Source organism: Nymphalis io, chromosome 26 (assembly GCF_905147045.1).
Source record: "Nymphalis io chromosome 26, ilAglIoxx1.1, whole genome shotgun sequence".
NCBI classification, from domain to species: Eukaryota; Metazoa; Arthropoda; class Insecta; order Lepidoptera; family Nymphalidae; genus Nymphalis; species Nymphalis io.
The window spans coordinates 7,676,802-7,698,312 of NC_065913.1; the positions used below are offsets into that span (position 1 = coordinate 7,676,802).

At 34.6% G+C, this 21,511-nt stretch overlaps 1 protein-coding gene across 3 annotated transcripts; it reads left to right on the forward strand.

Annotated features, from left to right (window-relative positions):
• The first annotated feature begins 278 nt into the window (after positions 1-278).
• LOC126778436 (zinc finger and BTB domain-containing protein 17-like) lies at positions 279-18,997 on the forward strand. 3 transcript variants are annotated; one of them, XM_050501965.1, is made up of 25 exons: positions 279-388; positions 1,324-1,402; positions 2,026-2,168; positions 2,755-2,992; positions 3,284-3,749; positions 5,193-5,260; positions 5,708-5,852; positions 6,343-6,468; positions 7,184-7,270; positions 7,665-7,762; positions 8,160-8,220; positions 8,576-8,707; positions 8,983-9,067; positions 9,272-9,395; positions 10,311-10,428; positions 10,655-10,792; positions 10,866-11,004; positions 11,867-12,149; positions 12,257-12,316; positions 12,705-12,764; positions 13,560-13,611; positions 14,486-14,551; positions 15,291-15,344; positions 15,771-15,847; positions 16,357-18,997. In XM_050501965.1, the coding sequence occupies exons 2-25, from the start codon at positions 1,325-1,327 to the stop codon at positions 16,429-16,431; spliced, it is 2,973 nt and encodes a 990-aa protein (XP_050357922.1). In that variant the 5' UTR covers positions 279-388; position 1,324; the 3' UTR covers positions 16,432-18,997. The 3 variants fall into 3 exon arrangements, with proteins under 3 accessions (XP_050357922.1, XP_050357925.1, XP_050357923.1); XM_050501968.1 differs by having other exon boundaries at positions 3,293-3,749; XM_050501966.1 differs by lacking the exon at positions 279-388 and adding an exon at positions 458-558.
• The last annotated feature ends 2,514 nt before the right edge of the window (positions 18,998-21,511 follow it).

A 21,511-nucleotide genomic window follows, 5' to 3' on the forward strand; every position in this document is an offset into this window, starting at 1 on the left:
TAGATTATTAAAAACAGACATGAACCATAAGCAATTTAAAAATATTTGTGTGTGAGTTTGATTACTATTATTATATTTCTTAAGATATTTTCAAAAGTATCAAATTTCTTTTCAATTCAGAAAAATTGCATCAAATAACTGCCGTTAGAATATTTTCGAGAATGTTTTAAGGAAAATGTAAGTGTAACACCGATCTACTTCAAGCCATTGACAATAATTTTAACATAGAACGGAAGTTCGCAGCGCCACTAACGAACAAAACTTTTACTATTATACACGTAATGGTGGCTGCTTGTGGAGAAATCATTGCTGACAACTTATTTAGAAAATATTTTCTGGAAACCTTCAGAAACTAATTAAACCCGATGAAAACATAAAAATATAACAGGTATTTCAATTAATATTGTTTTAAACGTCGGTTTTCAATGTTTTTTGCTGTATTTCGAGTTGTCGACATCAAAATGGCTGACCACACTATAAAAAATGCGTTTATTATTTTCCATCGAACTAAGAATCGACATTAGATTGATAAAGGTGGCAATAGATTTAAAATTAGAGGTAACTGATAAGATTATAAACAATTGAAATGATAATAGACCTTAACTAAACTACATCTATAAAAACTACATATTATGATGATATTACGTAATTAAATAAAGGTATTAAGTTAGAAAACTTTATTTATATCATAATAACATGCATTTTAATAGTAATCTCTTTGAATTAGACTATAATTATTTAAAGATTACTGTTTTTATTGTCAAAATATATATACCTTACATTAAAACTTTCGTTAAATTTATTAATGGCTGACACTATTTATAATTGACTTGGGCATTGATAAACGCTTCATAAAGTAATAAATATTTACGTATTACTTATCCTATAACGAACTCTACATAATGAAAGAAAAATATATAAGCGATTGATATAATCTATTCAGTAAATAAATATTTTACCTACAATTTTGAAAAGGTATTTCATAAATACTTTAACAAATAGAACCAATACACAGAACTAAATTAGTATTGATATTTTTCCATAATGATATATTGGTTTTTATTTAATCGCAGACTGGCGTTTAGTCCACCTGATATGTTTGCCACTGCTCACAAGCATTGGTACTCTAAGAAATATTTTTGCTATGTCCCAAACCACATAACAACAATACTAAATATTGCTGTTTGTGAGGCTTATTAAAATAAAATGATTGATTAATTTTTAATTATTTAAAATATAGTCATGTTATAAATAGGATGATGTGTTCAATTAAAATATAATTAACTAATAAGCAATCATATAATTGGTAATGAATATTTTCAGAATGAATAACTCATGTTTCATTTGCAACGCCCGGACAGGAGCATCTTTGAGGAATGCTTTAAACTTATTCGGGGATGATGTGAGTGTTTTTTTTTATAATAAAGGTAGACAAATAGAGAGGCAAATTTACAACCTAACGGTAACTACCGCCCATAGACTTTGGTGCCGCAAGAAAAATTTATCAACTTACATCACCAATGCATCACCAACTTTGGGCACTAAGAAGTTATGTTCCTTGCGCCTGAAGTGACTCAATCACATGAGTTTCATATAAGAATTTACATGTATTTGTATGATGAAAAAGAGTAACCACTGATTTTCTTACTAGTACTTTTCGGTAGAATCTGTCTTCTGAAAGAGTTGTAGCTTTATAGTAGTCTTGTAAAATGATGATTCAAAAGTGCTTGTATAAAGATTTTAAAATGATTAAAAAAATTAAAACCCACCATCATATATAGAATATAGTAGATTATTTTAGAAATAACAACTGTGTTGCAAAGTGAGAAAATATATTTATGTAATGATTGTTTTAACTCTGGTGCTTTAATATTGTATTATTTACATTTTATGCCTCGATAACTCAAGAATAAGCTGCCCACAGATGCTTGATTCACACAAACATTACCTACAGGCATTGCTAGTAGTATTTATTTAACTCAATATATTACACATAAATTTATAAGCCAATTTTTTAATTTTCAGTTATCACTCACTTCCGGTAAGAAACTATACGAAGTTATTGGAGACATTGTCGACAAACTGATCAAAGAGGATGTTGTCCATACATGTGTGATATGCAAGAAATGTCAGAAGGCAATCGTTGAATATGACTCTTTACAAGTCAGGTATAATAAAAGAATATAATTTAATTGGTAAACAGAGCTTCGGCTCTTTTAGCATAAGATCATAGATCACAGGATAGATCTTTACCGATCAGGAGTTCAACTAAAGGGAGCACTTAAGCTTTTAAAACATCTTATGTTCTAGAGATGTTCTAGAGATTTTTTTATACAAAATATATAGTGGCCTAGCATCCTTAAGATCTTTAACTCTGACTACATATAGTGATATATCAGTTTACTAACGTCACTATATGGAGCCAGAGTGTTTGAGTACTTTTAAATTCTTTTATTTATTAATAATACAAATACATGTCCCAACCGGATTATATATATATTTTTTACTTGAGCCATAAATATTGGTAATGTTAAAAAAATATTCCTTATACCTTCATTGTACTACCAGCCTTCCGTAACCTTTAAATTGGATTACAGCAATACCAAGTATTTTTGTAGGTGTTAGCAATCAAGACGATGTTTTAACAAAAGTCCTACGCATGAAAGCCTCAAAGGCTAGTGCTGCTTCTCTATATAACAAATGTTTTATTGGATGCAGTTTCATATAAATAATTTTAACTGTTAAAAATTTCAGATTACAAGCAATAAAAGCAGAATTACTTGAAAATTTTAAGAAAACTTTACCAAAACATAACTTAAGCTACGACACATATAATAAGGAGGTGAAAATCGTAAATAGTTCTAATATCAAGAAGAATGAAGTTAAAACATTAGTGTTGCCAGCGTCAAAGTTGCAACCCTTGCCGCCTGATTTTGTTATAAAGTCTGGGAAATGGCCAATATCTAAATCTAACGTTATTCCTACTATAAAGGTGAAATTTTAATATTATTATCATTATTTTTAAAAAAAAAAATTTTTTGATCATCATTGAGATTGACAAGATGATAATTATGATGACTGAATTAATTTAAATGGATGGAATAAGCTAGTAGTTTTTATTGATTTGTTTGATTGTAACATGGCTATGTATTTTCAAAAAACTGTAACTAGATTTCGTCCATTTTTATTAGAGCGGCCAATATAACAAATAGTTTTAACAAATACTATAATGCACCAAAAATCTGCAGAAAAGCTATAATCAAGTGAATAAAGAATTTCTTAGTTGTTACAGCCCGTAGTGCCGTCATCGACATCAACCCTCAACCTGAAAGTGACTGTCGGTTCATCTGTTCTCACGCAGAGTATAAACACAATAGCCAACAAGAAAACAATACTAGCAAGTCAAACGATTGATCCAAAACTAATCATGACACCAAAAGTCGAAAAAATCGATCAACCATCAATATCGAAGAATGTAATAAGTTTTGTATCTAGTTCAATGAAATCCGACGAAATCTTGACTTCGTCGACTGTGACGTTTAGTCAGCCAATGACGTCGAGTACGTTAGTTTCGACAAAATCTAGCCCGATATTGAGTTTCAACGTCAACACGTTACCTAAAGATTTCCTATCGTCGGCGATTTTGACGAAAATTGACGAATTTGATGTCGAGAAGCTGAAAAAGGAAGGCACCATCGAAGTTAATGAATTGGAACAAGCAGACGAACAGCCGATGGAGATAGATGAAGGTTTGTTCATTATATTTTTTTATATATAAATTTATTGTCAATTAGAAAGATAAAATTGCTTTATTTCTATATAGACATATAATAGCATTTTATATTCAAGAGACTTAAAAAAAAATTAGTTTGTATTTCATTAATTCATTAATTAAATTTCTATTAGAATTTTTGCCACTATGTTATTAACATTTGTACAGTAGTTTATATAAGAATATACAAATCAAAACTAAAAATACTGATAAAAAAACATATTAAATTTGGTAATGTTTAGTTTTACGTACATAAGGAATTGTTATAATATAATTTATTAATGAAAAGTAACTATTATTAAATACTATTTAATTACCGATTTAGATTGTAATATATATATATATAAATTTCAATTGTATTAAAAAAAAATCCTATAAAATGATTAAAGAGAGTGCCTGACTGAGAATTGGACCATCACCCATAGACTTTGGCATTGTAAGAAATATTAACCGTTACTTACATTACAACATTGGAAACTACGACGTTTTGTGCCTTGTGCCTCTATTTACGCTGAATCACTCACATATCAAACTGAAACACAACAATACTAAATATTGCTGTTTGACAGTAGAGCATAGTGGGTGGTAAGTAATTACCAGACAAAATTCAAATGAATGATGATATGATATGACTCTTACGAGTACTTGAAATTAATAGTTTTATTTGGAAATTGTCTTATAAAATGTATTATTTTGTCAAATGCTTCATTAAAATTTATTAATTACTATTTACCTCTAGTAAAGAGGTAGTCGCTGTAGAACTTACAAAATAACGAAATATTTAAAAACATAATTGACGAGCCGGTTGTTTGGTGGATTGCTTTCACGCTGAAGGTTGTGGGTTCGATTCCCACCCAGGAATCTGTCCTGGGTGGGAATCGAATTTGTGTACATGAAATAGTGGGTGTAATTATCTATATAAGTATGTATTTACAAAAGAAAAATAGTATATGTAGTATATCAGTTGTCTGGTTTCCACAGCACAAGCTCTGTACAAGCTTAATTTGGGATCAGATGGCCGTGTGTGAAAAATGTCCCAGGATATTATTGAAAAATGTCCCAGGATATTATATTGAAAAATGTCCCAGGATATTATTGAAAATGTCCCAGGATATTATTGAAAATGTCCCAGGATATTATTGAAAAATGTCCCAGGATAATATTGAAAAATGGCCCAGGATATTATTGAAAAATGTCCCAGGATATTATTGAAAAATGTCCCAGGATAATATTGAAAAATGTCCCAGGATATTATTAAAAAATGTCCCAGGATATTATTGAAAAATGTCCCAGGATATTATTGAAAAATGTCTCAGGATATTATTGAAAAATGTTCCAGGATAATATTATTAGGATATTATAATTTCAAAATTAGTATATATAAAACTCGGATAATATTATATTGATATAATATTTACAGATTGCTCTCTCGCCGTACTGTCGCCGAATGATTCAAGGAATAAATTGATCTTTGAAGAGAGTGATAAGGTAATGATATATTTTAATAAATATTTATTATTATTACTTACAACCGTAATTACATGACAATCCTAAAAAGATAGTTTTGTCTCATAATACCAACACCACCATGATATATTCTAAATTTGTTTACACAATTATTATAATACTAAACTAAAGGTAATTTGTCGACATCCTGATTGAGTGTGCATGGTGTTGGCTATTAACATTTTATTGAGCAAGTTAATTTTACCCCTCAAACCGATGAATGACCTCATGATCTTATACTAATAATAAAAATGCTAAAGTAATTCGGTCTGCTTGTTTGTTACGCTATCGAGGCGATTTGATGAAGTTTGGTGTGAAGCAAGCTTGGAGGAAAAACATATGCTACTTTTTTTTATCCTTAATCCTTCTAACTCGCAGACGAAGCTGCGGATTAAAATAAGTTCACTTATTTATTATTTCTCCTTACAGGAGGATGATGATGAAGAAAAATCTAAATCTGAATATTTAGACGTCCGGCTACTGGGAGAGCAGGGACGGTACGTGCTCGGCAAGCTGCAGGTGCTAAGGCCGGAGGCGGAAGCTGAAGCGGGAGCGGAAGCAGACGCGGATGAGCGTTAGTAACTTATGGATACATTATATGCTTACTTTTAGTATTTTCATCATAATGGAGTGTTCCACCATTATCATGAACGAAATGACGATCTCTAGATTCATGATATTCCTCAATTGTAATAAATGCATAATTTTAACAGAAAATCAATGTCGGCGATTACACCTCTAAATACATTTTCTTTATATGACCATAATTTAAATTAATAATAATTTTAAGTTATTTTTAGGAAATCTTTATATGTCTACCAACCCGCAACATTAACATATACCTTGGGTGGTGGTGGTCACTTTCCATCAGGTGAGCCATCTGCTCATTTGCCCCCTCTTACCTAAAAAATATATAACTATACTATATCAAGAGCAATGGAGGTATTTCTATTTACGGACGGTTAATTTTTTTTATATTAAACTTGTTTTAGTATTTGGATTATAGGATAGAATTAAATATGATTAAGTCTATTTACTGATAGAGTAATTTAAAAACATTACAGATACAATAGTGATGGAAGGCGAGAATGGTTCAGTATTACGAGTGGTGGCCGGACAGAAGTTCCTGTATGGAGACAATCAGATATCTCTCATGCTGCCCGGATTGCAGGATTCCGTTGATGGGCAAGGTACAGAGCTCAAAATTTTATTGTACGTCAAAACAAAACAGATACACAAAAAAATAATTGGTGCAAAGGGGAACAGGTGATGATTGGATTGTGGATATTGCTTAATAGTGATCTCTCCAATGCAGTTTTGAAATTTTCTGATATATTTTATAATTCGCCAGTTTTTATACACTGAAATGAAACCATTCAGTAATATATTTAGAAAGAATTTACAACATTAATTTAACATATTTATTTTTATCATTAGACTATGAGCTGTCGTGAATAATGATTATAATATATAATGATAAAACATTTTAAATGCGCCTGTTATTAACTAGCTCAATACACTAATGCTGCTTATCAATACTAATACTTACATATATGAAATCAATTTAAAAAACTACACGTCACACGGTTTATCTACTTAACTGATCATCATAAATTTTGCATATACGTTATCAGGACATACGGTACCAAACACTTCCCCTCCTCCCTCGCACGCGAGTAAAGTCGCGGGCGGAAACTAATACGATAACGCAGCTTTAGCTTGCTTTCGATACATAAATTTGTTTAAATAAAGAATCCACTTTATATTCAACAACATCAAGGGCGAGAGAAGAGTGTTGCGGGCGCTGGGGGGGTTGTGTTGTTTACAACGTGCGTGTGTTGGATATTCACATCCATAAGGTCCTACCAATTAATATTCACTAATATTTTTATTAATTGACGACAGATTCGAACGATGAATCCCAGATCGAGTTGCAAGTGTCGGGCGATGAAGAAACGGCCAACGCTATTATTGCGGCCGCACAGGAACAAGGTACTCGACATATTTAATTGTAATATAGTCTTATAAATTTTCTTCGGTTTTTCTTTTATTATAAAGTAGAAAATTGACCGTAATAAAAATTTCATTATTATGTTTTTATCTAATAACAAAAATGAATGAACTAAAACAACAATGAAATAATTAGTAAGCAAAGAATATTCTAACGCTACTTTTGCGACAGTGGCACGTGGTAGTCGGCGCTAACTTGCTTATTTCGGATTTCTGCTGCTTGACTGTATTGTTTGTGATTTTTTTTCCAAGTGCAAGATAGGTGGGAGCAATTACACATATATGTATTCTATCTATTAGCAAGAAATATATTTTGAGTATCGAGAATATAATATTGTCGCAAGGTAAATTGAAATAAGGTTTTTTTTTTTTTCAGGAGGTGCTTTTATAAAAGTGGAGTCGGGCGAAATGTATCGTGTCCAGTCAGTACAGAGCACGACAGAGGATGACGATACTAGTAATGTTGATAATTCAGTGAGTTTTGTTGATAAATGTTTTATTACTTAGTGAACAGGTGTTTTAAATAAAGTAAAGCAAGAATTGTAAAAATCATAAGATATATATATATATAATAATATATATCATATATCGGATTTGATAAGTCAAAAAAAAAAAAGTTTTTTAATTATTGGTTTGTATTAGCAGTTGCAATAAGCTGTACTTATTGTCCATCTCAAATATAACTTCATCATCCAACCCAAATAACATGGAAATATTTTGTTTTGACTGAGAATCTAGTGGGACTTTGTGCAAGCACATAACGTCTTAGATCTCTTTGTTAGGGAGCATTGTACATGTAAGGAATTGAAAAGTTTTACAGTGCATGGGCAATAGTAACCCACAAATAAAAAAAACGACACTATTATTTCAGATGGTGGTTCACGAAGATGGTCAGTTCCGATGCCTGCTGTGTGAGAAGAATGAAACAAAAGGTACGACGATCTATATTATATTTAAGGATAAGGATTATAACTTTTTAATAATGATAACGATTAAAAATTTAAAAGGTTCAATGGTTCTATTTAATTTTACCCCTAGTGATAATGCTCGCTGAAATTGAATTGTTTCACTACAAATTTCCATAATAAATTAATAGATGAAAAAAATCATAGGTGTCTACACCGTAATAGCCTGCGAATGTCCCACTGCTGGGCTAAAGGCCTCCTCTCCATTTTTTTTTGAGGAGAAGGTTAGGAGCTTATTAATAATAAGCAATAAGATGTCTGCAGCGTCCATTCAAAACATAACCTCGCGGGCGAGCTCGCCTAACGCTCGTGTCGCTCGCAGGCGGCCCCGCGGCGGTGGGCGACGCGGAGGCCGCCATGCAGCACGTGAAGAGCGCGCACGGGGCGCGCCTGTACCTGTGCCGCCTGTGCGGGCGCGCCCTGCGCCGCCGCGCGCACTACGCCGCGCACCTCGGTCAGTGGCGCCGCAGGGCCTCGCGCGGGTCACTGCTATGACTAGCTTTACAGGACTCTTTCCGATATACATATTTTTGCTATACATTTTTGTCATTAAGTTATAGTTTAACTATTTAGTGTTAAATGATTTTGCTGTGTTATATGTTGAATTGGCCCGACTCGGGGCTCGAATCGAGAATTTAATAGCTATATCCATACGGACTCCCCACTAGACCAATAATTAGAAGAGAATGAAACACAATACTAGAAATTAAAATAAATTAATCATTTCAGAGCAACACGCACAAAAAAACAAGACTTTACAAAATACGGACAAGACTAAAGTTCACGAGTGTAATTTATGTAAGAAGAAATACAGGTGAGGTATCTTTATACATATATTTTTCATATCATATGAAATAAAATCTGATTTACTAAGCAAAGACTTGTTCTCCTTTAAGGAGAAATATACGAGGTAATTTACATATATGCTGTTCGTTTCCTCACCGTATTTTTCCACATTGTACCTTCCTACAAAATATAATCATTGTTTTACGCATAATAATCGTAATATTGACTGCAGCTCACGCACGCTGCTGACTGAGCATATGAACGTGCACAGCGGGTCGCGGCCCTACGCCTGCGACGTGTGCGGGAAGGCCTTCGCCTCCAAATACACGCACCAGTCGCATCTCAAGACGCATCTCGTGAGTGGACGGGCGACGGATTTTAAATTTTTTTTTTTACTTCTATACAAAATCTAAATATTCTATGTAAGTAGGATCTCGTAAAGTAGTTCAGAATCGTTAAGTTTACGTTTTCAATTAAATGTAAAGAAGGTATCTTTTTGCGGTTTGAAATGTAGATCTACTGGTGGTAGAGCTTTGTGCAAGCTCGTTTGGGTAGGTACCACCCACTCATCAGATGTTCTACCGCAAAACAGCAGTACTTGGTATTGTTGTGTTCCGGTTTGAAGGGTAAGTGAGTCAGTGTAATTACAGGCACAAGGAACATAACATTTCAGTTCCCACGGTTGGTGGCGCATTAGTGATGTAAGCGATGGTTAAAATTTCTTACAAGGTCTAAGGGCGTCGGTGACCATTTACCATCAGGTGGCACATATGCTCGTTCGCCTTCCTATTCTATAAAAAAAAAATATATTACATCCGGTAGGAAAATCAGTAAATACTCTTTTCTACCAATTTATTTTATTTAAGTTATATCAATTAAATATAATTAAATTATTATTTATCCTCCATTCAAATCAACAATATTAACTCTTAACATGTTTTTTCTAACATTAGTTACAATTAAATATAATAGTTTAAGTTAATGTATATCTGTTGCAATGTTAATTTTGAATATTTTTGACTATTTGGTCGTCATGGATGGCTAGAGTTCTCAACGGAATGACTTGATGAAACTTTATATAAAATACAAATACAGATAGTGATTGTATCAGAGGTACTATTCACATCAAAAGCGTCACATCTTTGCAGCTGACTGTTTTCCAATAGTCAAATTTGGACCTCAAATAGTGTAAATACTTTAATTCCTTCGCTGCGCCGTTACTTGTTAAATGATTACTGCTATTAATTAAATTTCGTGTTGTTATATTAAAGGTTCGCCCCAGACCGTACAAATGCGATCAGTGCGGGAAGTCGTTCTTCACATTACAGAACTTGAACCAGCACGAGAAGACACACTCGGGGGTCAAAGACTTCATTTGTAATGTTTGCGGTTAGTATGATTTTACGTTTTCTGTTTTGCGTTTCTTTTTTGTGAGGGTTGCCTACCAATTGAATATTTAAGCAAAAAATAATGATCGATTCTTCATTTTATAATATTGAAAACGAATGCATTTATATTAAAATTACACAAAATCAATTAAACCATGTGCCACAAATATTTGCAGCTCTGCCAGAAATAAGTAGAACGAAAACTACAGTGTACGCTCTCCCCGCAGGCAAGGCGTTCGGCACGCAGCACAACCTGGAGGTGCACGGCGTGGTGCACTCGGGCAGCAAGCCGTTCGTGTGCGGCGCGTGCGGGAAGGCCTTCGCGCGGCGCGCCGAGGTGCGCGACCACATGCGCATCCACACCGGTGCGCAGCCGCCCCGCCCCGCCGCCCGCCCCGCCGCCCGCCGCGCGGCCCCCGCTCACGCCCCTCTGTGCAGGCGAGCGGCCCTTCACGTGCGACGTGTGCGGCGCCAGCTTCACGCAGCGCTCCAACCTGCACTCGCACAAGCGCGCCACGCACCTGGACGACAAGCGCTACCACTGCACGCAGTGCCCCAAGCGGTTCAAACGGAGGAGGTGACGAAACGATTACTGACTTTGCCGTATTTCACGAGTGCGAGTTAGCTTGATCTTTCTGACCGACGGGCTAGTGATGGGAAACAGAAAACATCTATAAGTAGTAGTCCAAAAAATAACGTTTTAAAATACTTCTAACTGTGACGAGATGGTGTGGGTGTATTGTGTGTGAAATTATTGATTGCACTAGACATAAAACATTGGGTAGATGAGCGACGGTGGGTCAATATTCATAGTAAGTACCTATTTAATATTAGAGGGTTATTTTTGGACCTCCCGCCAAATTTAAATAGGTGGTTCAGACCATAAAAGTGAACAACTTACCTAAAGAAACACGGGACGAATTTTTTTTTTCACTTTTCGCAATTCAAATTAAAATTCAATTATTATTTTTTTTACCTTATTTTTTTAAAAAGAGTTATACCAGCTAAAGAGACCCTAACCAAAAGGACCCCCGTTCGTAACAATAACTTAACAATGATTTTTGTAATCGATATTTGTAACAGTTACTGCCCTTTCGTGCCCTATTCGTGTCCCATCCGTTTGACCGATGTGACATTGTACAAGCGTCTATTATTCTCAGTGTTCCTATTTAAATTTTACTTTGAGGAATAAAAAGTTTTAAAATTTTCGGATAACGCTTGAATCTTTAGGGATTTTTGTGTTATATGTATTTTTTAAATATTTTTACAATTTTTAAAATCATTAAGTTGAGAAAATAATATGCAAAGTTATGTCGATCAGAAAAATTTACATCTGTCAAAAAGATCAAGCTAACTTGTACCAGGTGTACATGTCCACAAGCTGTTACAAACATTTCAACAAGTACATGGACCATATTTATCGCTCCGCAACTCCGCAGGCTGCTGGACTACCACGTCAAGGCGTCGCACACGGGCGAGCGGCCGCTGAAGTGCGAGATCTGCCACGCCACGTTCGTGTACCCGGAGCACTACAAGAAGCACGCGCGCATCCACAGCGGCGAGAAGCCGTACGCGTGCGAGGTGTGCGGCAAGTCGTTCAACTCGCGCGACAACCGCAACACGCACCGCTTCGTGCACAGCGACCGCAAGCCCTACGAGTGCGTCGTGTGCGGCGCCGGCTACATGCGCAAGCAGCTGCTCTACCAGCACATGAACACCAGCGTGAGTACACGCGCGTACACGGACTTCTTGACTATTTATAGACATTAATATTATTAAAAAGACAGAAATACTGACGTTTATTAAGAAAAAATATGTTTACATTTCAGGGTCACTTGGCCGAGTCGATTGTCGTCAATCAGCCGAGAGTTACGAAAATAAATGAAAACGTAAGCATATAATATGTATACCTGTATTGAATATATAACTGCTGTCAATGCTGGTTTCAGAGTCGGGCGCCGAAGGGTGACACCGTCCCTTGGATTTTATGTTTGGAATATTATTTCTGCAAACTTTTCTGTACGATTATTTATATTTTCGTACAATAAAAATACACGATATTCTATATATCCTGTGTGGGTGTCCGTCGGCGGTTTCGCGTGTTAGAGGGGAGGTCAGGTGCTAAGTACCCAATGTTTTTTTCTGTACCCTGATTCCGTGTATGCAAAGTTTCATGGTGATAGATTGAGTAGATATAACGTCAAAAACTAACAAAGAAATTAACGACTTCTAATTTTAAATTACATTTCAAATTATGTTATATGGGTTTTGTTTCAGATGCTGACAACACAGGCAGTTGTAGTCGATACGGAGAAAACTGAAAAGTTTACGGAAACGGTGAGCTATAATAAGTAATGGTGCTTCGCCCTCATGTATTGTGCTCTCAGTATAAATGAATGGTAACAATTTAACTTATTAGTAAGCAAATGTCGGCTCTATCTACTTAAAAGCTATATATACTTATGGCTTTATAAACCATGCCACACCAACGATACAGTTTCACGGGCAAAAAAAAAAACAAGGAAACATCCTTGTTTATCTTTTTTTGTTTTCCAAGTTTAACTATCCATTTTTTTCTTTTTAATTGTTCCGTTGTTTTATAATTTTGTTTTTTTTTTTTTTTTTTGTATTTATGTTATGTTTTTTTGAATTGTAATATTATTGATTTGTGCATAAGAGGTAGACAAGTTTACGGGAGCAAGACAGACTTTTTTTTAAAAGATATAATATTTGAATTTTACAATATTTAATTATACTTAAAATTGACACGATCGAACAGAGGTTTATGCTCTAGTCGAATGTTCTTCCTTTTTTTACAAATCGTTTCCCACGACATATGATCCCAAAGCATGGAATGACCACAATGATATACATTCCGCTGATTAAACATTTACTTCTATTGTCTTTGATATGTATATGCTTTGAGCTAAAATAACTAGGTTAAAAATAATTGATATAAATGTAAAGTTTATGTCTTATTGTAAACAGTTTTAAAATAAGACAAACTTTATATTACTTTTTTATTATTATTACTTTTTTTGGTTTTTTTTTATGAGAAATAAATTGTTCAAATCTATTGGTAGTACTACTTAACACTGTTAATATTTAATGGCGTTTTGTTCTCTATTATAGATATACGAAACGACGGAGGAGCTACAACTAGAAGCAGATGATAAATCCATCAGTAAGATATATACAGCAGCTAGCCGTTACATAGATTCACATGCATGGCTTATTTATGTCGCAAGAATAATTAGAAAAGTATCAAATATTGTAATCCCTAATAAAACATTTGTTCGTCGTTTCTTAAAACCGGGTTACGTGGCATTCTTACCCACTAAAACTACTGCGATGGCCGTCCTCGACACGAGTCGGAGGGGCTACGGGATCGTGTCGATAAAAACATCCGCGGCCCCCCCATGCTGTGCCCTCTCGTGGCTCGGCGGAGCTCACCTCAGGGGGCGCTGATTCGTACGGCAGCGGGAGGCCGTCCCGGCTGCCGTCCTCCTCAGGGCCGTTCGATCCGGGGGGCTAGACACTCGAAGTGCTCCTCGAAGCCCCAGCGACCATCCAGGGTGAGGCCCAGGTATATCATGTACCTGGCCACCTGGACGTATGAGTCACCAACGCGGACGTGCGAGTCGTGCGGCTCCCTGCTCCTCGGTAGTTTATGTAACCATAGCTCCTGCGACTTATGGGACGCCATCCGAAGACCCAACTCGCAGATCTTTTTGACGACAGTGTTTGACGAAAATGCCGAGCTCGGTGAGCTCTTTGGTTCTCTCAAAATTCTCCTCCGTTGCCAGCACCAATGTGTCGCCTGCATAGCAGACGATGCTGACACCTTTAAAGATAGGGGAATGCTATTTTAACCCGGCTCTGTATAGCGCGGACCCCCTACAGTTACGATGTTTATATTTATTCATTTTTTTTAACAAACCCATTTAGAGCGAGACTGCAAATATTATTTTATGAGGCGTTACAAGCATCCCTCGTGTTTTTAATTTTGGTTAATATTTTGTTTTATTTTTGCACACACGTTTGTCATCTTCCTACAGTGACGACAGACGAAAGCGGCACGAAGTTCATTATAACTGGAGACAAGAAGATACTTCTGCAAGATGGTATGCATTTATTTGTTTTATAAAATAGGTTAGGTAGGCGGACGGGCAGATTGATCACCGGATGGTTAGTGGCCACCACCACCCATAGACATGGGTGCCGTAATTTGTTTTAACCATTTACATCTCCAATGTGCCACTAACTTTGGGAACTGTTTTTGTATAACATATATAACAACCCTATATATATATGTTGACTGCCTCGTTGGTCTAGTGGCTTGATATAAGGCCGCAGACCCGGAGGTCCTGGGTTCAATTCCCAGGTCGGGCCAATAAAAAGTTATTGGGTTTTTCTGTCAGAAAAATTCTCAGTAGCAGCCCGGAGTCTGGAAGTTGGAAGTGTGTACATTCCCGTGCCTCGGAAAGCACGTAAAGCCGTTGGTCCTGCGCCTGAACTCTTTCCGGTCGTGTCGGATTGCCGTCCCATCGGATTATGAGAGTGAGGGAAGAGAGAGTGCACCTGTGTTTGTCCACACACTTGTGCACTGTAATATCTCCTACGTAGTTGGCTAATCTCTCTTGAGATTAACTACTTGGTATTTGTTATGATCATTTTTCTTACTTCATAGATTGTTACTATTATATATATATATATATTTTTAATTTTCCAGAATGTTCATAAATTCTTGCTACAATAAGAAAATAATTAAAAATTATGCAATCTTTAACGAGCTCGACAAAAATTTAAATGACTACTGTATTAAATGGCACGAGGATAACGAATTTATTTAATTCTTTACAGGAAAAACAATAAATATCGTCCAAGAATCCGAGGAACCAACTTTGTTAACACTGCGTAAGTCACGACTTGTTCTTATATTGTATCTGAGATAAGTTTACAGATAAATGATTATGTCTTCTTGATTAATGCCTTACGCCCATTCTCAAGGTTATTTAGTCGGCGCGCGGATGAGATGGTAGGTATACAAAAATACCATCTTTGGTGTTCAGGCTTGCTTCGTACCAATTTCCATCAAAATCGATTCACTGGCTTAGCCGTGAAAGCGTAATATATGGACAGAGTTACTTCATTACAAAATGAAATCTTGTAATAAATAATATGCCTTATCTATTCATATTAAAAGAAGGAAACATATGAACACAAGTTTTTGCTTAAATTATTTATTCAATTTTATCGTATGGTCTTTGGTTAGCTTGTAATTGTATTTGCTTACCATTCGCATAATTTTTACTACATTATATGTATGTACTTATGTTACAGATAACATAGATAGCAGCCTCAAAGCGGACGGAACTCTCATAGACACGATTCCTGCAGACCAACTGACTGAACAACAGGTGAATAAGCATATATACATATTACACCCTTATTTTATATACTTTTACATAATATTATATTATTATATAACAGTCCCAAATACCGGATAATTGATCACTAACAGACATACACATCAAGATGATACTGTTAAATTAAACAAGTTATAATATATATTAGCATCGGTACCGCATGTAAAAAGTAAAAAAAGCCGACAGCCAGTGGTAAGAACGCGTGAATCTTAACCGATGATCGTGGGTTTAAACCACTGAATTTTCATGTGCTTAATTTGTAATTATAATTCATCTCGTGCTTTACGGTGAAGGAAAACATCGTGAGAAAACCTGCATGTGTTTAATTTCACTGAAATTCTGCCACATGTGTATTCCACCAAACCGCACTGGAACAGCGTGGTGGAATAAGCTCCAAACCATCTCCTCAAAAAGGGAGAGGAGGCCTTAGCCCAGCAGTGGGACATTCACAGGCTGTTACTTTACCGCATGTAATATAACGAGTGTGTAACGTGTTGCAGCAAGCCGGAGCGCTCCGGTTGGTGTCCGTGTCGCTGCCGGACGGCTCCAGTGGCTGGGTCGCCATCAACAACTAGCGCTGCACGACCGCGGCCTAGCATCGAAACCTTATGACTGAAAATATTTATATTATATAAGCATACTATCTGTTATTTTATAATTTAGTTTGATATAATTTCGATGAGCCGGTTGGCGTGGTTGGTGGATGCTTGCCTTTCACGCCGAAGGTTGTGGGTTCGATTCCCACCCAGGACAGATATTTGTGTGCATGAATATATCTGATTGTCCTGAGTCTGGGTGTAATTATCTATATAAGTATGTATTTAGAAAATAAAAATAGTATATGTAGTATATCAGTTGTCTGGTTTCCATAGCACAAGCTTTGTACAAGCTTAATTTGGGATCAGATGGCCGTGTGTGAATAATGTCCCAGGATATTATTATCATTATACATACATATACATACTGTGTCAGCGACATACACGCGAGCGCCACTGTGTAACCACACACGACTGTGTATGGAATTCCGAATATATAACAATTATCGTCAACGCTCTCGTATAAATAAACAGAGCTCGCACTAGACACATTACTAATTTTCAACTCGGAAGAAATATGCGTGAAAACGTAAAATATGAACATAAACAAAAAGTATTGTCATGTATAAAATATCGCTTTATATTTTAAAATAAGCCAAGTTAATGAAACGCGTTGATGATGTATGAATGGTGAAATCAAGTGGCCCATCTGACCAGACATACATACATTTGTATTTAGTATTTTATTTTTTAATATGTAGTATCGATTTTTTTGTTTTATCTTACTATGCATATGCACGTAAATGCAAAAGTGTGTGTGTTTGTTACACAATCATAGATTTTAATTAATTTTTTTATCGTACTATATTTTAGATTATGTCATAAAAAAGATAAAACGACGCTTTCGTATTTATTTATAAATAGAAACGTTTTAAAACTCCATGCATTTTATATACACATGTATAATTCCAAAAAAAATGTATATTAGAAAATAGAAATAGAAATCGTAACAAAACTGACATTTTGCACAAAATAGAAATCAATTTTTTACACGTGACGTACCGACAATCATTAAAAAATAAAAATAATAAGTTAGATGCATGTAGTATATTGTAAATAATTGTATTATATAACTTGTAATGTACATAACAGACAGTAGACCGATGAGCTGCTTGAAAGTCAAATTCATTTTATATAGTTGTGAGAGATAATAAATATAGCAATCAAGTTAAATAAAGTCAGACGCTTATTCTATGAATATTCTATACAAAATATAATTTTTAAAATGTCTGACGTCACGTCCTCGCTGTGTGTCGTTGCTCGTGCAACTTTCAAGCATTGCATTTGACGCACCACAAGGTACTACTGGCAATACCCGCCTGTAAATGTCTCGTTTCTATCTCTTTGAAGAGAAGGTTTGGAGCTTATTTCGCCGCGCTGCTTTAAACTGTGTTGGTGGTTAAATATCTAGCAGGTTTTCATCCATCACGATGTTTTCCTTCACTGAGCCGTCTCTGCATTACATAGTACTACTTGGTTGGTGCAAATTTAATAAATAATTCAATATCATCTTGCAAAACGCCAATCGTATTACCTAGAGTCCATTGTAATAAATGAAAATTGTCTATCTTAACGATATAGCAAATCTCTAGAGTAAATCGTTTCATAACGACTTTGATAGATTATAGTGATAATTTTAGAATTTTTCTGAAATATTGAATAGGAAGCTATTTTTACAGAATTTTAAAACTGAAAATTACACAATTGCTGTTATTCAATGTTAGAAACTGACTTCCCAACGAATAGATGATTAGAGTGTTTTCGAATTTCGAGCGTATACAGGTTTCTTCAAGCTCAGCAATGTTGCAAGTCACCACTTACCATCAGGTGGCCTAGGAGTTCCAAGTTATCACTGCAGCAGTTGTATTCTGTAAGAACTCGCTTTGGATCTCACTCTTGAAACTTTGAAAATCAACTTGCGTTGATACGCTATTTTGATGCGTGTTTCCTTCAAATCAAAATATTTATTCAATAAAGAAGCGTTAGTTACACTTATTAATGATTGCCATAAATCTACCACCGGTTCGGAAATGAACACCTCAGACCTGAAAAGCGAAACGAAGGAAACACATTTTTATATCGCATATATAAATGTTATTCCTATTAGAATTAATGTCGCTTATAATTTTTGAGCTTCGAGTTTGTTCTTACAGAATACATTTCGACATTTTCTAAGCGCGTCCGCTGTCAGTCGGACGAATATACGGGCGAACGAATGTTTCTTGTTTTGCGTTGTGTACCTCTTTTGGTTCAAAAATTTGTACGATGATCATAGTAATAATAAATATCTCAATTGTACACTCAAAGGAAAAATATATTTAAAAGAGAAAAAAAGGTTAAGACTATGAATATAAAATAATAGCATGCAAGGTTAGGCAAGGCATAGTTATGTTGGCCCGTATGTTAACATATTATTTTAATTAATTACTTACATATCTGTTTTTTTTTCTAATTCGTTAGAAAATGTATTTTTGATTAAAAACATGATATATAACTGTTGTGAACATACATAAAATTAAAATGCTTTTAAAGTTTTTTCATGTCATTTGCTTGATCAACTTAAATGTAACATTAAGTTTATTTTATAATTTTACAAACAAAAGTATTGTTGCAACTATGTTATATGTAATTATTATTAAGTAAAATATTTTTAAAATAAATTTAGTTTCATTGGCGTAGTAGTAATAATAATGTCCTACACACGTGTGTGCGCAAACATACACGATTGAATATATTATATGTATAATATATTCCATAACGCATCTCAATATCTATTAGTAATCGCCGCTAAATAATTATTTACATTAAAGTCCAAAATAAATACAATTAAAAATAGTTACTGTACAAATCGTGACATTCGCGTGGAATGGTGGCAAAAATGCTAGCAGCATTTCACCTTTGAATCGCAATTCCGATTCTCTGGGCGAAAAATGAAATGAAGAGGCAATAAGACGGGTGTAATATTTTTGATGATAGTCTGCACTATCATTCCAATTATTTATTTAGTATTAAAATACCATCACTGTGTCATACATAAATTCGCTGCTTCGTTCTCTGCAACTACCATACCATTCAATATAATAATAAATAAATAACTTTATTCACCAAAAAGAAACAAAGACAAAATTAAGGTACAAAACCATAAAAAAGAGTTAACAGTATGATGAAAAGGTTAGGCTAGTTAGCTAGGCTGCTTTTCAGTCTACGCCTTGTACATATGCTGCCAACACAAACGCTACATTCAGTGCAGTAAAAGGTAAAAGAAGATAATATTACTTAAATAATAAAAGTTAATACTATTTTATAACACGCCCCATAGGCTAAAATAAAAAACATGCAAGCATTACTAAAACAGAGAAGTTTTTTTTTGTTTAAATTCTTGGAAAAGGGAAATATTTCATATTGAATAAAAACAAAAATATTTAAAATGTATAAGCAAATAGAGATACATATTTTAATAAATTACAATCAAAATAACAATTAAGTATATTAAGTTTAGTTACACACATTTGTCCAGACACATTGCGTCTTTTGCATAGAAGCCATTGCTTGCATTGTGCCTTAAACTTATTTTGAGACGTACTGTTCTTAATCGGAGGTGGGATATCGTTCCAACACTTCGAAGCAGCGAAACGAAAGCTACCTCTAAATGCTTGCAAATGTGGTCTAGGCAGTACTAGTCGCGGAACTCGGCTCAATCTATAATTGGATTCATTTGTTTCAGACCATTTAAGTTTATCCGCCAAATAATTGTGAATTTTACGATATTTTAAGGTAAAAGTGATATTATTTAATTTAAGTGTACCGTACACTTTTCATATTTAATATATTCTTGGAATTTAAATAAGGTGTAATATGCGAATCGAGGTATATTGTAACAAAATCTTAGACAAGAATTTTGTATCCTTTGTATGTTCCCTTCGGTCTTTTTATAAAGGCATAAAGGACATCACAGTAGTTCAACTTAGATAGAACCAAGGATTCCACAAGTTTTGATCGCACTGATTCACTCAAAAATAGTCTAAATTTATAAATCATTTTTAGTAAAGTGTAACACTTCGTAGTAACAGCTGATATGTGTTCTTCAAAACGTAATGACCCATCCAACTTCACCCCAAGATTCCTCGCTAGCTTAGACTCAACTAAGGAATGACTATCTATAAAAATCCTATGACACATTTGACTAAGCGATACCATTTGTTGCCTAGTACCAAAAATTATGTAAGTACATTTTTGTGGATTTAATGACAGGTAATGATTCTTCGACCAACTAAAAATTTGAGTAAGATCATCTACATTAACATTTTGGATAGTTTTATCATTATTTTTATATGGATTGATGTTCAATAATAACTGTGTATCATCTGCGTACATGTGGACTAAACTAGTTTTGACACATTCGTGAAGATCTGCCGTATAAATTGAAGACAAAATTGGTCTAAGTATACAAGTATACCTTGGATAACACCTCTTTTAACTTTTATAGGGCTAGACTTCGAAAGACGAGTAGAAACTTCTACTATTTGTAATTTATTTTTGAAATAACTAGTAGAAAACCACTTAGATACGAGATCAGAACAACCATAAAATTTTAATTTGGCAAGAAGTATATCTATTGAGACAGTCAAATGCTCTGCTGTAGTCTAATAGTATCAAAATTGAAGCCATATTATTAGGTGCAGAAAGAATTTTATCAACAATGTGTAATAACACTGTAGTGGAACTGTGTGACTTTCTAAAACCGGATTGACATTTCGGAATAATGCAATGTTCAAAATAGGAAGCAATTTGTTGATTTACCGCCTTTTCCAAAACCTTTGATAAAATAGGCAATATTCCAATTGGTCGTAAGTCTTTCACTGAGTCGACATTAGTCTTTTTCGGAAGAGGTTTAATAATTGTAGTTTTCTAAGATGTTGGGAAGTATCCCGTGCGTAATGAAGCATTTGTTATAGGTGTAATAGCAACTATCGAGTATGGGAGGGTAAGTTTTACCATTTGGTATATTGATATATTATATATATATTTGATATATTGATTAAATTAAAATAACCCAGAA

Coding starts and splice junctions, on each gene's coding strand:
- LOC126778436 (XM_050501965.1), top strand. CDS start 1,325: ATGAATAACTCATGTTTCATTTGCAACGCCCGGACAGGAGCATCTTTG. Junction 5,261..5,707: donor TCTTTGAAGAGAGTGATAAG/GTAATGATATAT, acceptor TTCTCCTTACAG/GAGGATGATGATGAAGAAAA. Junction 7,763..8,159: donor CTAGTAATGTTGATAATTCA/GTGAGTTTTGTT, acceptor CTATTATTTCAG/ATGGTGGTTCACGAAGATGG.